This window comes from Schistocerca cancellata, chromosome 3, assembly GCF_023864275.1.
Source record: "Schistocerca cancellata isolate TAMUIC-IGC-003103 chromosome 3, iqSchCanc2.1, whole genome shotgun sequence".
In the NCBI taxonomy this organism is placed as follows: Eukaryota; Metazoa; Arthropoda; class Insecta; order Orthoptera; family Acrididae; genus Schistocerca; species Schistocerca cancellata.
This window is the reverse complement of record NC_064628.1, coordinates 952,808,459-952,825,908: the sequence shown is the minus strand read 5'-3', so window position 1 is coordinate 952,825,908 and position 17,450 is coordinate 952,808,459. Positions and strand designations below refer to the sequence as shown.

The following is a 17,450-nucleotide window of genomic DNA, read 5'->3' as shown; positions in this document are numbered from 1 at the left end:
GGTAGCCTAGCCGCCCAGCGCCCAGCGCCCAGGTAGCCTAGCCGCCCAGCGCCCAGGTAGCCTCGCCGCCCAGCGCCCAGGTAGCCTAGCTGCCCAGTGCCCAGGTAGCCTAGCCGCCCAGCGCCCAGGTAGCCTAGCCGCCCAGCGCCCAGGTAGCCTAGCCGCCCAGCGCCCAGGTCGCCTAGCCGCCCAGCGCCCAGCGCCCAGGTAGCCTAGCCGCCCAGCGCCCAGCGCCCAGGTAGCCTAGCCGCCCAGCGCCCAGGTAGCCTAGCCGCCCAGCGCCCAGCGCCAAGGTAGCCTAGCCGCCCAGCGCCCAGGTTGCCTAGCCGCCCAGCGCCCAGGTAGCCTAGCCGCCCAGCGCCCAGGTAGCCTAGCCGCCCAGCGCCCAGGTTGCCTAGCCGCCCAGCGCCCAGGTAGCCTAGCCGCCCAGCGCCCAGGTAGCTTAGCCGCCCAGCGCTCAGGTAGCCTAGCCGCCCAGCGCCCAGGTAGCCTAGCCGCCCAGCGCCCAGGTAGCCTAGCCGCCCAGCGCCCAGGTAGCCTAGCCGCCCAGCGCCCAGGTAGCCTAGCCGCCCAGCGGCCAGGTAGCTTAGCCACCCAGCGCCCAGGTAGCCTAGCCACCCAGCGCCCAGGTAGCCTAGCCGCCCAGCGCCCAGGTAGCCTAGCCGCCCAGCGCCCAGGCAGCCTAGCTGCCCAGCGCCCAGGTAGCCTAGCCGCCCAGCGCCCAGGTAGCCTAGCCGCCCAGCGCCCAGGTAGCTTAGCCACCCAGCGCCCAGGTAGCCTAGCCGCCCAGCGCCCAGGTAGCTTAGCCACCCAGCGCCCAGGTAGCCTAGCCACCCAGCGCCCAGGTAGCCTAGCCGCCCAGCGCCCAGGTAGCCTAGCCGCCCAGCGCCCAGGTAGCCTCGCCGCCCAGCGCCCAGGTAGCCTAGCTGCCCAGCGCCCAGGTAGCCTAGCCGCCCAGCGCCCAGGTAGCCTAGCCGCCCAGCGCCCAGGTAGCCTAGCCGCCCAGTGCCCAGGTCGCCTAGCCGCCCAGCACCCAGCGCCCAGGTAGCCTAGCCGCCCAGCGCCCAGGTAGCCTAGCCGCCCAGCGCCCAGGTAGCCTAGCCGCCCAGCGCCCAGGTAACTTAGCCACCCAGCGCCCAGGTAGCCTAGCCGCCCAGCGCCCAGGTAGCCTAGCCGCCCAGCGCCCAGGTAGCCTAGCCGCCCAGCGCCCAGGTAGCCTAGCCGCCCAGCGCCCAGGTAGCCTAGCCACCCAGCGCCCAGGTAGCTTAGCCACCCAGCGCCCAGGTAGCCTAGCCGCCCAGCGCCCAGGTAGCCTAGCCGCCCAGCGCCCAGGTAGCCTAGCCGCCCAGCGCCCAGGTAGCCTAGCCGCCCAGAGCCCAGCGCCCAGGTAGCCTAGCCGCCCAGCGCCCAGGTAGCTTAGCCACCCAGCGCCCAGGTAGCCTAGCCGCCCAGCGCCCAGGTAGCCTAGCCGCCCAGCGCCCAGGTAGCTTAGCCGCCCAGCGCCCAGGTAGCCTCGCCGCCCAGCGCCCAGGTAGCCTAGCTGCCCAGCGCCCAGGTAGCCTAGCCGCCCAGCGCCCAGGTAGCCTAGCCGCCCAGCGCCCAGGTAGCCTAGCCGCCCAGCGCCCAGGTCGCCTAGCCGCCCAGCGCCCAGCGCCCAGGTAGCCTAGCCGCCCAGCGCCCAGGTTGCCTAGCCGCCCAGCGCCCAGGTAGCCTAGCCGCCCAGCGCCCAGGTAGCCTAGCCGCCCAGCGCCCAGGTAGCCTAGCCGCCCAGCGCCCAGGTAGCCTAGCCGCCCAGCGCCCAGGTAACTTAGCCACCCAGCGCCCAGGTAGCCTAGCCGCCCAGCGCCCAGGTAGCCTAGCCGCCCAGCGCCCAGGTAGCCTAGCCGCCCAGCGCCCAGGTAGCCTAGCCGCCCAGCGCCCAGGTAGCCTAGCCGCCCAGCGCCCAGGTAGCTTAGCCACCCAGCGCCCAGGTAGCCTAGCCGCCCAGCGCCCAGGTAGCCTAGCCGCCCAGCGCCCAGGTAGCCTAGCCGCCCAGAGCCCAGCGCCCAGGTAGCCTAGCCGCCCAGCGCCCAGGTAGCTTAGCCACCCAGCGCCCAGGTAGCCTAGCCGCCCAGCGCCCAGGTAGCTTAGCCACCCAGCGCCCATGTAGCCTAGCCGCCCAGCGCCCAGGTAGCCTAGCCGCCCAGCGCCCAGGTAGCCTAGCCGCCCAGCGCCCAGGTAGCCTAGCCGCCCAGCGCCCAGGTAGCCTAGCCGCCCAGCGCCCAGGTAGCCTAGCCGCCCAGCGCCCAGGTAGCCTAGCCGCCCAGAGCCCAGTGCCCAGGTAGCCAGCCGCCTGCCCCCTGCTCGCGCTCTCACACTGTTCCGCTCGAGTGCGTCACTTGCAGTCGATAACAAATAGAGTCGCCAGCTACACGAATGTAAATATAGTACACTACAATAATTTTATTTCCTCAAAAAACGTATATTTGGGGTGAATGCTAGACTGATTGCATTCCCGAGATTTTTTCTTCCATTTTCTAGCATAGGATAGAGGGGAAAAAAGAAGGTTTCAGGTCAGTCTGCAATTGATGATGATGAGTCCCATACTTCTTTACACAGCGTAGGGGAGCGACACGGGAGACCCGCGCCACCTTACTAGGCAAGGTCCTAGTGGAGGTGGTTTGCCAGTGCATTCCGTAATGGGGATGAATGATGATGATGAAGACGACACAACAACACCCAGTCATCTCGAGGCAGGAAAAATCCCTGACCCCGCCGGGAATCGAACCCGGGACCCTGTGCTCGGGAAGCGAGAACGCTACCGCGAGACCACGAGCGGCAGCCCAGTCTGCAATTACAGACCTGATAACAGCAAATACAGGAAGACAAATTTCCAGCGATGGCTCAGGTCAACACCAAACACTGTCGCTGGACGCCTACGAAAGGTGCGGATTTTTGTACTCGACGAGGAAATTCGTAGCGGGGCGCGCGGCAGACTCGCGGGTCTGATTAACATTCTCCTGCTGCATTCAAACTACATACTTCGTACAACGAGGCCATTCCTACGCATCGGAAAAACCGAAGGACTCGACTGTTGGCACAACAGAACTCGGTGTCTGAGTCTGTGAGATGAGAGCTGAGAGAAGCAGCAGTCACTAACAGCATCGTAAAGTACAAACATGTGTGCAGCACTGCGAGTGGGAGAACGAGACTCGTCGCAGCTCACCCCGTAATGGCGACGAGCGACACGGACCTGGCTGCGCAGCAGTTTCGGCACGGGAAACTTGAGATTTTAAAGCGTGTGGCGGCGCAGTATTTCCCCCTGTCTACACTCGTCCGCCAACCTACCGCCATTTTACAGACATCGGCTCTGCTCCTCCGTGCTGCCTCTGGCCAATCACCTTCTCCTTTCCCACTCTCTGGTTAGGGATCTTCTCCGCTTTTAAACTAACAAACTCCAAGATTGGTAGCAACAGCGTTCACCAGTAAGCTAAATTGCGCTACCGTTCCCAACATGGCTAGAGAAAACAGTGTTTTTCGTCACTTGCCTTCACGCTAAAGCAGGAGACTACTCTCTCGTTTTTCTCGTCTCCAGTCTCACTGTAGCCTCTACGACTCCACTGACGTCGTTGCTTTCGGCAGCAAATATCAAGCTAGCTGCCTACGCCAAAAAGCGTCTGTATGCGATCACCATCTACCGTGTCAGCTTACAGTTACGTGTAGGTCGTGTTTGAAGTTCCAGTTCACTCTCAAACTGTGACAAACGCCAGGAGCGTTTGCAGTTGTCAGCCCTGCACCGTTACTGCTTAGCTCTTGTAACCTCAGCGCTGCCACTTCTGCTTGCTCTCTCCGTGGTGTCTGTTTTCCTAGCCTGGAGTCCGTTCATTGGTTTCCAGCTCCTCAAACTTACCAATGCGTAAGTCAACAAATCGTCCGTACATGAAAATTCCACCACTTATATTTTCATCATATACTACATTTGCAGCAGCAGATGTAGACTCTGACCACAATTTATTCTTTATGAACTGTACATTAAAACTGAAGACATTGGAGAAAGGTAGGAAATCGAGGAAGTGGGACCTGAATAAGTTGAATGAACTAGTGGTTGCTGAAAGTTTCAGAGCCTTAGGCAACAGTTAACAAGACTGGGGGAAAGGAATACAGTACAAGACGAATTGGTAGCCTTAAGATATGAAATAATGAAGGCAGTAGAGGATCAAATATGTAAAAAGATAAGGCCTGGTATATATCCTTGGATAACACAAGAGATATTGAAGTTAATTTATAAAATGAGAAAAAATAAAAATGCAGCAAATGAACGAGGCCAAAGGGAGTATAAACGTTTAAAAAAAATGATTTCACTAGGGAGACTACGGATACCGCCTAAAGGAAAATTAAAGAAAGGAGAAAGGGGAAAGGAAAAGCAGCTCTGCGAATATAAAGAGTTCAGGTGGAAAGGAAAGAAGGGAAAGCAGAAAGTTGCAAGGAGTGTGTAGACGGTCCATACAAGGGAGATAAACTTGAAGGCAATGTTGTAGAAACGAAAGTGGACGGAGATAAAGATGACGTGGGAGATATAATACTGCGAGAAGAATATGACAGAGCTCTGAAAGATCTAAGTCGAAACAAGGCCCCGGGACTAAGCGATATTTCGTCAAAGCTACTGGTAGTCTTGGGACAACCAGCCATGACGAAACTCTTCCATCTGGTGCAAAATGTACGAGACAGGCGAAATACTCTCAGACTTTAAGAAGAATGTAATAATTCCAACTCCAAAGAAAGCTGTTGCTGACTTGTGTGAATATTACCGAACTATCAGTTTAATAGGTCATGATTGTAAAGTACTAACACGAATTCTTTACAGAAGAATGGAAAACTGGTAGAAGCCGATCTCAGAGATCAGCTTGGATTCCGGAGAAATGTAGGAACACGCAATAATTACCCTACGACTCATCTTAGAAGATTCCTTAGATTAAGGAAAACCAAACCTACGTTTATTCGTAGATTTAGAGAAAACTTTTGCCAATGTTACTGGAATAGTCGCTTTGAAACTCTGAAGGTAGCAAGGGTAAAATACAGGTGGAGAGGGGGGGGGGCGAAAGACTACTTCCAGCTTGTACAAAAACCAGACGGCAGTTATAAGAATCGAGGGGTACGAAAGTTAGGCAGTGGTTGAGAAGGGAGTGGTACAGGATTGTCGCCTTTGCACGATGTTATTCAATCTGTACATTGAACAGGCAGTAGAGAAAACCAAATAAAAATTTGGAGCAGGAAGTTCAGGGAAAAGAAAATCTTTTAGGATTGCCAATGACATTGTAGTTCTGTCAGAGACAGCAAAAGGACTTGGAAGAGCAGTTGAACGGTATGGCCATTGTCTTGGAAGAAGGATATAAGACGAACATCGCTAAAAGCAAAACAAGGATAACGGAATGTAGTCGAATTAAATCAGGTGACGCTATAGGAATTAGATTTGGAAAAAGTTGTAGATGAGTTTTGCTATTTGGGCAGCAAAATAACTGTCGATGACCTGAGTAGAGAGGACACAAAATGTAGACTGGCAATGGCGAGAAAGGGATTTCTGACGAAGAGTAATTTGTTAACATCGAATATAGATTTAAATGTCAGGAAGTCTTTTCTGAAAGTATTTATCCGGAGTGTATGTAAGTGAAACATGGACGATAAACAGTTTCGACAAAAAGAGAATACGAGTGAGTACCGAAAAAAGAAAGAAAACAGAATAACATTGTTGTGGGTGGAGCTTGTGTAGTACGCATTTCTGCCGCTAGGCGTGTATAACACAACTTATTGCAGGTTCAGTGCCGCCTGTGTTGGCTTGTTCTGGTCGTCTGCAGTGATTGTTTTTGCTGGCGCACTTTTGTTCTAGCTTCCTTTTCTATGATGGCAAGTTTAAGTGAACAACGTGCAGCTGTGAAATTCTGTTTTCTTCTCAGTAAAGATGGTGCTGAAACTGTTTTAATGTTGAAAACAGCTTACCAAGAGGACGCCATGGGAAAAATTCAAGTGTACGAGTGGTTTGCTCGATTTGAAAATGGCGACATGTCGATTGATGGCAAACTTCGTTCTGCACGTCTATCAGCTGCCCAAATAGACGAAAATATTGAAAAAAATTGGAGCGCTTGTGCTCACAGACCGTCGACAGACAATTGATCAACTGTCATACATTAGTGGGCTATCTTGGAGATCGGTTCAGCCTCAGAACAGACCCGATCTGTGGCAGACGGGAGACTGGTTCTTCCACCACGACAATGCCGCTGCATACACAGCCATCTCTGTTAGACAGTTTATGGTTAAAAATGATATGGTTCCACTGCCCCATGCACCTTACTCGTATTGTGTCACTTCTGTTTATTTCTACACTTGAAAAAGGACATGAAAAAACACCGGTTTGACAACGTTGAAGAAGTCAAGAAAAATCCGAGGGAGGAGCTGTCCACGATTTCTAAAGATGACTACAAAATTTATTTCGAAGAGTGGAAGCACCGGTGGGACAAATGTATTTGTTGTTTCGTAAACAGTTTGAAAATATATAGCTTTTAAAAAATAATTCCGGTTTTTTTGGTACCCTCTCGTAGAAACTTTCAAGTTGTGGCGCTACAGAAGAATGTTGATGATTAGTTACGTAGATCGCATGACTAATGAGAAGGTACTGAAGGGAATTGGGGAGCAAAGAAATTTGTGGCACAGCCTGACCAAGAGAAGGGATCGTTTGATAGGACACATTCTGAGACGTCGAGGGGTCTCCAATTTAGTATTGGAGGTAAGTGTGGGGAGTAAAAATCGTAGAGGGAGGGAGACTAAAAGATGAATACAGCAAACAAACTCGGAAGGGTGTAGGCTGCAGTAGTTGCTCGAAGATGAAGAGGCTAGCACAGGGTAGAGTAGTATGGAGATCTGCGTCATACCAGTCTTCGGACTCAAGACAGCTACAACAACGCTGCAATTCAAACAAAACAGCACTTGTGCTAGTAAAAAATTCAGTTACACATGCAAGATTTTTTTACCACCATGTAAAAAACTACTGAATTTTCGCTTACAAATTTTTGGCTTATACAAATTTTATTATTAATTATAGTCTTTGTCTGTATCTCCGTATAAAGAAATATGGACTATTCACTGCCTATCTTTGCTTAAAAGTGCTTCAATTACTGCAAAAATGTCCGCCTGCCTAGTGCAGCGGCAGCGTCACCTCCTACCGTGCCCCCCCTCGACTGCCAGCAGGGAACTGGGTGTTGTGTGTCCTTCATCATCACTGGCACGCAAGTCACCGAAGTGGCGTCAAATAAAAAGACTTGCAATACAGCGGCCGAACCCCGAACGGGGATATCCCGGCCAATAAATGCCATACGATCATTTTATTTCACTGCAAAAATTATTTCTCTTGCCAGTTTAAAAAAAATGGCTCTGAGCACTATGGGACTCAACATCTCAGGTCATAAGTCCCTTAATTAACCTAAGGACATCACACACACCCATGCCCGAGGCAGGATTCGAACCTGCGACCGTAGCAGTCCCGCGGTTCCGGACTGCAGCGCCAGAACCGCTAGACCACCGCGACCGGCCAGGCCAGTTTAAGTAACATTAATTCCACAGAGATATTCACTAATAGTCTCCGAATCTTTTTCTGATAATTATTCATATAATTTTCCAAGACATTTTTCACGCATCGTATATTGTTAAATAGCTGCAATATATACAATAAAATTTGATACCTTAATCAAATGTAGCGTATGAACAAGGAAGAGCCCCCACATTAATGACAGAGATAAATTGACCGAAAATGTAAAATTTTTAGGGAAATGTTGTGATGTTGTCAGAACGACCAGGTGTCCCGATTATGATGGAATTGAGAGGTGATGCGAGGTAGTGGGGCGCATGCGCGCTGAGGAGCAGATGACGTGCAAACAGCGCATGACAGGCCACCCGGTTCGCCAGATACACCCCACCTTGCCGCGCATGACACTGATGCTACCAAATGGGCGAATGTTGCAGATCTCACGCACACATGTGTCCGTGGTTTTCGGTAGAAAGTGTCATTTCAATAAATGTCAAAAGTTTTCCTACGAGGAAATGATGTCTTTGTATGCACTATTCTTGTATAACTGCAAGCGTCTTCCACATACGATAACTCGATTACACAGAGGCAAGTTTTCAGCACAGAACTAAGTGCATTGGTGGCTGTTACCAGTTATAATTTCAGAAAAATAGAAATAGCGTTTTAGCTTTTCACTAATGGGCAATGTTCATGTCTGGCTCACGGTTTTAATCTGCCAGGAAATTACTACATAGTATATACTCTGCCCAAAGAAAGTTATTTCTGGTAGAGAGTAAATACTTTTGGATTAAAGAAGACCATGCAAGAAAAGAAAAAGCGTTGAGTTGTCGATAGAAGTAGGGGGACAAGTTACGTTCTGGCACATTTTTTTAGTGTGGGTTGCCTACATCAGGGGCAGGTAAGCACTCATGGGCAAACCTGTTGTTCTATTAAGTGGTTTTCCATTTCACCCCCATTTCCTTTTGAGTGACAGGCACTTACCCTACTGTCCCCCGTCCCCTCCCCCAACACCCCCTCCCTTCGCTACTATAGGTACACTTTCAGGTCTGAGTTATTGGAAAAGCACCTCTCACTCTTATCAATTTGATTGACTACTTTATTAAATTGATCAATTAATTAACCTTTCACCCACTGGTAAATCCCCCCTCCCCCCAGAAAATCTGGACAATGCAACACACCACGGTTACCACCACTAATCTATGTCATCCGATGGCCACCTCTTCCTAGAGATAGGCAGAAAAAGGACTCTGCCTGTGCTGGACATAAGCCCTTATTTAAACAATTACAGGCAGTACCACCGCCAAGTGTGTTCACCCCAACATCCAGAGTCCAACTGACCTAGTACACAGTATTGCCACCAGAGGCCTCTGCCGTCCCTTACATGATGTAATCTGAGATGGCCATCTGGTGGTGGCGGAGAGGAAGAATCTCATAACAGGACATTCAAGGGTATATTGTTTAATTATACAAAAATCAGAATGTGGTGTTGGATTTCTCTTGCTCATCTTTCTCTGCTGTTTGGAAACATGTAGGTCTTATAAGAAGCAATTACATGGGGCAAGCATGTTGCATAACCTAATGTTCAGCACCATAATTTGGTGTCTTAACCTAATGTTTGGGGCTTTGTCGGCACCTAACCTATTGTTCTGTTAAGTGGTTTTCCATGTCACCCCAATTTCCTTAAACTATTTTACCCCCCTTTGATACCAAATTAAGTAATTAGTTATGTCCTCCCACCATTTTCTCATACACTTTTGAATTTCACATGCTTTTGAACACCATTTCTGGCGCATTCTTCTTTGTCACCCACCCCTTAAACTATTCTACTTTGTTTTACATGACAGTTATGCAAATTAAGGTATTGTTCTGCATTTAACCTGCTGTTCTGCTCCATGTCACCCGCTCACACACACCATCCCCTTAACTGTTGTACTGCTAACACCACACTGATATAACAAAATTATTCAAATTAATAAAATCGGTATTCTTCACATGTATGGGGATGTTTTTCTCAATTTGCAGCATCCTACTGGTAGGCAAAATCGATGGAATATAGTTCAAACAAATTATCGAATTTACCCCCCAAATTACTGATGTCACCATCCACCGTTTTTTACTTTCAGCGCAAAAAAACTATTTTACACAGATCGCCATATTTCACTGACAATTAAACCTTGCAAAGTGACCTACATATCGTCAAACGCAGAAAGACTCTTACTCAATTACACTGGTCTTCCCCTGAGGACAGGAGGTTGAATATTAGAGGGTGAAACCGATCTCCAACCCAGCAATATATCACTGTATACCTTGTCGATGTAGTAAACATACAATTCGTATCCTGCCCCATACAAAATCACCCGTTTTTCATCATTCGTACACATACCACGAAGACACACAGCATAAGCACATGCCCCGTAGGTATACTCGTGGGACTAGGTATTTCCAACGAGCTCGGGTGGTCAACCACTCCCAATGCGTGACCAGCACGCCCTCGGCGGATTGAAGTCACTCTCAGAACTGTTGTGCAAAGATGGGCTCGTTTTCCTTTCGGCACAAATGTGTTACTGTTTCTGATCAGTACCTGCTTGCTTGCTTGCTTTTCTACACACATCTTCAGATTCTGGGATTACAAGAACATATGTAATTTCGCATAGTTTGCTAGAATATCATACCATTTTCCCAGTACTTGCTGATATCAATCACATAGCAAAATCGCTTGCATAGCAGCATCCCTTACACGACGTAATTCCGAAAATATAGACTGGAAATTATTTCTCAAGAAACCCTAAACATTAGCTAGGTGGAACGTGCTGTAAACCATAGAGTAACTAGAAACTTATCCCATCTTCGAAGAACTTTATGGGAGAAATCGAAAAAGTAGAGGAAACTGATATTTCCACTCTGCGATTACCGATGTCAGTGATGTAACAGATTCCAAATCATCCCTATAGTTTACAAAGTCAAGTAAGGTGTTTCTCATGTCTAGAGAACCAGCAAACATGTCTTCCACCTGTCTTTCACCTGCTAGATGCTCATGCAACAATCGATGTCCTCTCCACTAATCAAAGACGCAAAATGAGTAGAAGCAGTCAACCAAACAATTTACATGGGAGGGAATAATGGTCCAGCAGAAACACATGTCCATGTTGAATCTTCTCAGATTTCCACGTGATCATGAAAGCTACCCAACAAATACTAAGTATTAGTTCGCTATTCGGCCGTCTACAGGATGACACACCCCTACACTCCCAACAGACCTTTCCATTCAGACAGCTCCTACCGTTAATGGGAAACGAGAATCATCCCCACATTGGTCACTAGCGCTACACGCCAAGCACCCCTAGACAGAATTGTCCTAGGAAATCGGTTACATATATATTTGATCGCTATACTTACAATTGAATGTTATGATTGCGGTCTCAATTGAACGAAATTCGACAATGAGCAAAGTATCGGAAATACACCCTGCTGACGGCTGTGGCTCTGGAAATAGAAATATCTGTATTATTCTTCCGACTTTACATACTGTCCCCTTTGCTATCACAGTCTTCCATGTCAGATCCATACCTTCCCTATGACCAGACATAGTCATTTCCTTTGCACTTGTCAGAACTCAGACACCTACTTCATAAGCCTGGTGCTCAAGGTGAAGTTATTACGCATCCCCTACTACTAAGTATAATACTTCGCCACTAAATGATTACCAACGATATGAAATAATACTGACCGAGATTCAATGATGGGTGGACGTGCTAATAAGTTTTCTTGCGAGTGGTTCCACTGTGTCTTAGAAAGAGAGGCGTAATCGTCTTACAAACCGCCAGATGTTAAAAAACACAACCATATTACCATCACAAGCGGTCTTGGTTCTACAAGTACATACAAGTATCCATGTTGAAAGTTATACTGTCTTTATAAATCTACGTATGGCATTACCTCTGAATGAAGTGGTTTTTTCCAGACAAATACCATGACACGCCGCCGCTGCTATATAGGCGATAATTGATTGAGAAGGATCAGAAACAGTAGTAGATGGTATCATGACTAGGGTCGTAAGAAATGTACACTAGCTTTTCAGATCTCTAGTGCTACACTTTCGGTAGAAATGATGTCTATAATTTGGAATCAAGTCTTTCCATTCAACCACATACGAGTACCTGTGTTGGATCCTATGGAGAAGTCCATTAATGATTACAGTCACCAGTGAATCATTTCTGGCACACTCATACCTCGTAACGAGCCATCTTCCTCGAACCTATATGTTACAATAAAATTCCAACATGGTTTTAGGTAGCCCCTATGCATCTTGCAACTACCTCTCAGAGCCACACGGAGTGGCCACGCGGTTTGAAGCGCCATGTCACGCACTGTGCAGTCCCTCCCCCCCAGAGGTTCGAGTCCTCCCTTGGGCATGGGTGTATGTGTTGTTCTTAGCATAAGTTAGTTTTAGTTTAAGTAGTGTGTGCGATAGGCACTGATGACCTCAGCAGTTTGGTCCCTTATGAATTCACACAAATTTGATATCTACCTATACTGTAAGTCACAAGAGATGCTCCCTGTGACCCTGTGTCATTGTTTGAAACATTGTTTTTTTCTGCTGTAACACACTTTCTACACTGCCATACATTTTCTTTTTCTGCCGCGACTTTGAGGTATGTGTCAGGTTCTAAACCGACATTAACATGTTTTGATCCATTGCCTCTCACAGAAAACTAGATGTCACACAGTGTAAATCATGTTGTTACTGCACCTACCATAACATGCCACACACATTGGATGATTTTAAATAAAATTTTTCTCCAACTCAATTCTCGAACACATCCATCATCAAAGTATATCAGACAGTGCTCTACATATTTCTAACGCTTCGAGCATAGTACTTAATTTACGATCTATCTCTATGCTGATGAGAGTCGCAGAGCATTCTCGCAGTCTTAGAGTAAAATTAGATACTGAAAGACCCCCCTCACACTGTCATGATTTGGAACCTGTTAAATCACTGACATCGGTAATCGCGAGTGTAAATATCAGTTTCCTCTATTTTTTTCGAATTCTCACATAAAGGTCTTCACAGACGGGATAAGATTATAGTTACTCTATGGTTTACAGCACGCTCCACCTAGCTAAAGTTTAGGGTTTCTAGAGAAATAATTTCCGGTGTATATCTTCGGAATTATGTCGTACAACCGACGCTGCTATGCAAGCGATATTGCTATGTGCTTGATATCGACAAGTACTGCGAAAATGGTGTGATACTCAAGCAAACCATTATAAATTACATATGTTCTTGTAATCCAAGAATCTGGAGATATGTGTAAAAAAGCAAGCACATCCGGACCAGAAACAGCAACACTTTTGTGCCGAGGGGGAAACGAGCCTGACTTTGCACAACAGTTCTGAGAGTGACTTCGATCCACTGAGGGCACACTGGTCACGCATTGGGAGTGGGTGACCATCCGACCTCATGGGAAATATCTAGTGCCGTGACTATACCTACGGGGCATGTGTCTTTGTGTGTCTTTGTGGTATGTGTACGAATGATGTAAAACGGGTGATTTTGTATGGAGCAGGATACGAATTGTATGTTTACTACATCGACAAGGTATGCAGTGATATATTACTGGGTTGGAGATCTGTTTCACACTCTAATATTCAAGCTCCTGTCCTCAGGGGGAGAGCAGTGTAATTGAGTAAGAGTCTTTCTGTGTTTGACGATATGTAGGCCACTTTGCAAGGTTTAACTGTTGGTGAAATATGGCGATCTGTGTAAAATAGTTTTTTGCCGCTGAAAGTGTCATCTGAAAAAAAAAAAAAAAAAACGGTGGATGGTGACATCAATAATTCGGTGGGTAAATTCGATAAGAGCCAATCATAATCATTCATTCACAAGACATCCTTTGTGTTGGGATGTGGGAGTCTTTACATAGCGGTGAGAATGTTATCAGCACCTCTAAGCGTACCCCTGCATTTTCCTTGTTGTTCTATTGATAGTGTTGTTGATTACAGTACACCAACCCACATCGGAGATGTCTTTGCAAGCATTACGTCTGCAGGAGTGGTATTCACTATCACACATAGTGCCGGACGCCTGTCCTTCGTAACACTTGTTTGAGAGAATATTGACTGGATGCAGCACCTTCCAGAAGCGCTGATTCTAAGGCTTTGTCAGATAATTTCCTTGGCCTGAGGAGAATTGAGATATATAGCCGGTGTGAGTATAGGCATACCACAATTTTTTCAGGTGCTCTACAGATATAAAAGGTAACTGCACTGTTTGTCAGAAATGCGTATATGTTGCAGTGCAAAGTGCCTGTGCCTTATGTAATGGCATGATCAGAGAAAATGAGAGTCTGTCTATCGTGAGGGATGTATAGATTCAGCATATCGATAAGTGTGAGCATATGAGAGAGATTTTTACGTAGTAAATTATATGTGCTATAGATACTGAGATTTGTTCCAGAACCACAGCTGTCAAAATGAGATATTACCTGTACTTCGATTGGGGTCAGACTGTAGCAGCAATCGTAATATTTAATTTTAGTTACACTGGTAAATATGTTTCTGGCTCCCAATATTATTGTGAGTCTTGTACGTATTTGATGATCTGTAGACAACTTTTGCGGTGTTTAATTGCCAGTGCAATATGGCGATGTGTAGAAAATAGTTTTTTACCACAGAAAGTCTCGTCTGCAGAAAGAAAAGGGCAGACAGTGCGCTCACACCGTTAGCAGCAGCAGTTTGATGGGTAAATTCAGTGACAGACGGGCTGTTCCGTTAGGATTGCTAGGAACTATGAACCCTGTGCTATTGTGGGAAGCGTTGCAACATCTCTTGGAGCTGGACCTGCACCTCAGCTATACTTCATCACACCAGGAACGGTGCCTAGATAAACACATATTTCGACAGGAATTTCTTGGGTGTCAAGTATGAAAGGGCTGCCGCCACCTCATGCTTGCAGGTCCTGATCAGACACTTGTGCTTCTCTGTGCAGCTGGCAGCCGCATTGCCAGTTCACAGGGCCCGCCGATGCACCCAGACTCCTGTGTCAGGCATCATATGGCCGGATGTGTTTTTCATTAGTGATCTACTGTTTAAACTGTGTTCTATCGATTTTGCTTACCAGTAGGATGCTGCAAATTAAGAAAAACTACCCCATAAGTGCGAATAATACCTATTTTATTCATTTGAATAAATTTTTTATGTCAACATGGTGTTAGCAGCACAATAGTTAAGGGGTGTGCAGGTGACATGGTGCAGAACAGCAGGTTACATGCAGAACAATAGGTTAATTTGCATAATTTTTATGTAAAATGCAGTACAATAGTTTAAGGGTATGGGTGACAGAAAAGAATGCGCCAGAAATGGCGTTCAAAAGCATGTGAAATTCGAAAGGTGTATCAGAAAATGTTGGGAGGACATGACTAATTACTTAATTTGGTATCAAAGGAGGTACAATAGTTAACGAAATTGGGGTGACATGAAAAACCACTTAACAGAACAATAGGTTAAGTGCCGACAAAGGGCCAAACATTAGGTTAATACACCCAGAGTACAGTGCCAAACATTAGGTTATGCAACATGCTTGCCCCATGTAATTGCTCTTTACAAGACCTATATGTTTCCAAACAGCTGAGAATGATGAGCAAGAGAAATCCAACTCTACAAACTTAATTTTTTATAAGTAAAAAATATACCCACGAATGTCTTGTTATGAGATCCTTCCTCTCCACCACCACCACCAGACGGCCATCTTCGATTATGTCACGGAAGGGGTGACAGTGCCCTCTGGTGGCAGTACTGTGTACTAGGTCAGTTGGTCTCTGGATCTTGGGGAGAATACACTTGATGGCAGTACTGCCTCTAATTGTTTGAATAAAGACTGAAAATAAAGGCTTATGCCCACCAATTCCTAGGAGCAGGTGGTAGTCGGATGACTTAGGTTAGTGGAGGTAGGCAAAGTGCCCTTTGTTTCCTGCTATTTTCTTACTGGAGGTAGCTGCGGTGTGTTGTATTGACCTGATGGAATTTGAAGTTACCACCATTTTTGGGGGGGGGGGGTGAGCCAGTGGGTGGGACATTAATTAATTGATCAATTTAATAAAGTAGTCAATCAAATTGAGAAAAGTGAGAGGAACTATTCCAATAACTCAGACCTGAAAGTGTTATTGCAGAAGTGAGGGGGGAGGGGGTTGGGGGAGGGGAAGGAGGTGGGGGGAGGGCAATAGGACATGTGCCTGTCAATCAAAAGGAAATGGGGGTGACATGGAGAGCCATTTAACAGAACAATAGGTCAAGTACCTGTCAATCAAAGGAGAACAATAGGTTTAATCAAAGGAGAACAATAGGTTTGTCCCTTAGTGCTTACCTGCCCCTGATGTAAGCAACCCGCACTAAAAAAATGTGCCACACACACAAAAGGAAGAGAACTTATTAGCCTTCTGAGTAATACTTTTCGCTCGAGCGTGCACCCACACACACACACACACTAATCACTTGGTAACAGGCATGTGTAGATTGTGGAAATCATCTTAAAACGTTTATACAGCATGTGTTGTCACTTTGATGTTTATTATTAAGATGAGGCACTGTTAGTGCAGGTCAGTAGACCAGGTTTGAAAATCAACATGTAAAGGTTCGAAACTAGTCGCCAGTTGACAGAACCATCAATAAACTCTTTAAGGAATTATTACGGAAACGTTATTACATTTGTACTTTTCAGGTTGAGATATTGTGTGAACAGCTCTATAATACCTTTTTACTTTTGAGTGCATAACTTCTATGTTTGTTGCCGTTTTTCAAACATATTTTCTACTTTTTTTTTTTTTGCGTCTTCCCAGTGTATGGCATGGCATCTGCAATGGTATGAACAGCTATTGTTAACAAGTATGAAGTATGAAAATGTGAACTTCCATGTGTCAATGTTTGGAAGTTGCGGTAGCACTGGGGGTACAACTTTGGTGGGCACAAAATTGCAAAGTCACGTATTCATGTTCTATGGTCGGCTTATATTTGCTCTAAAAACACAGAAAACATAACACTTCGACAATGATTCAAAATATTACCCCATCTTTCTGTCCACTTGTGCCACGAGATATATCACATATCGTAAAAAGGTTTTGAAAACTGCAGCGAGAGATCTGACAACTTCTGTTCCTTCATTATGACTCTGTGTGTGATAGGAGAGCGATCGTGTGCACGTGTGTGTGTGTGTGTGTGTGTGTGTGTGTGTGTGTGTGTGTGTGTGGGTGGGTGGGCTTGTGGGTGGTTAGGTAGGTGGGTGGTGGGCATGTGCGCATGTATGTGTCTTTGTCTATTCTGTGTTGTTTGTTATTACCTCTCTTACAACCATAAAGAAAGTGTTGTTACAATGTGTCGAGTTTTCGTTTAGACTGTTGTTGTGTTTCAGGATGTGTAGCCCAGTTTCGATATTTGTGCGGTGATGGTTTTTGTTTATTAAATGTTTTGCGAAAGTGGAATGTGTGCTGTCACTCTGCACAGCTCTTGTGTGCTCTGTGCACTCTGTCATGATGTTGCTGCTTGTCTGTACTATATATTGGGATTGGTAGGATTTGTGTGTGAGTTGGTACATTCCTTCATTGCTGAATTTGTCTGTAATTCTGCTCTTTACTGTGTTGTTTGTTCTGAATGTTATTGGGATCCCTTGCTTCATTAATATATTTCTATTTCTATGTATTATTATATTAGTGGACGGTAGCGTGTACTATTTGTTATTTTTTCCTGATGTGGAGTGGCGTGCTGTGTTGTACGTGTGTTCTGTCTCTGTGTTTTCGGACGCTTTGGTTGTGCACTTGAGTGAGTGGCCACTATCATTAGCTTTCATTTTTATCCTGTTGTTGAGCTTTTTTGTGGTATCTGTTTTGTATTCGTTTTCAACAGC

General features: G+C 46.6%; 1 protein-coding gene across 1 annotated transcript in view; it reads left to right on the top strand.

Moving 5' to 3' along the window:
- The window catches only part of LOC126176674 (transient receptor potential-gamma protein-like), a 361,376-nt gene that overhangs the window by 261,032 nt on the left and 82,894 nt on the right, over window positions 1-17,450 (top strand). The window contains 1 exon segment of the mRNA XM_049923834.1: window positions 15,731-15,759. Within this exon segment, the coding sequence (XP_049779791.1) occupies window positions 15,731-15,759 (29 nt within the window).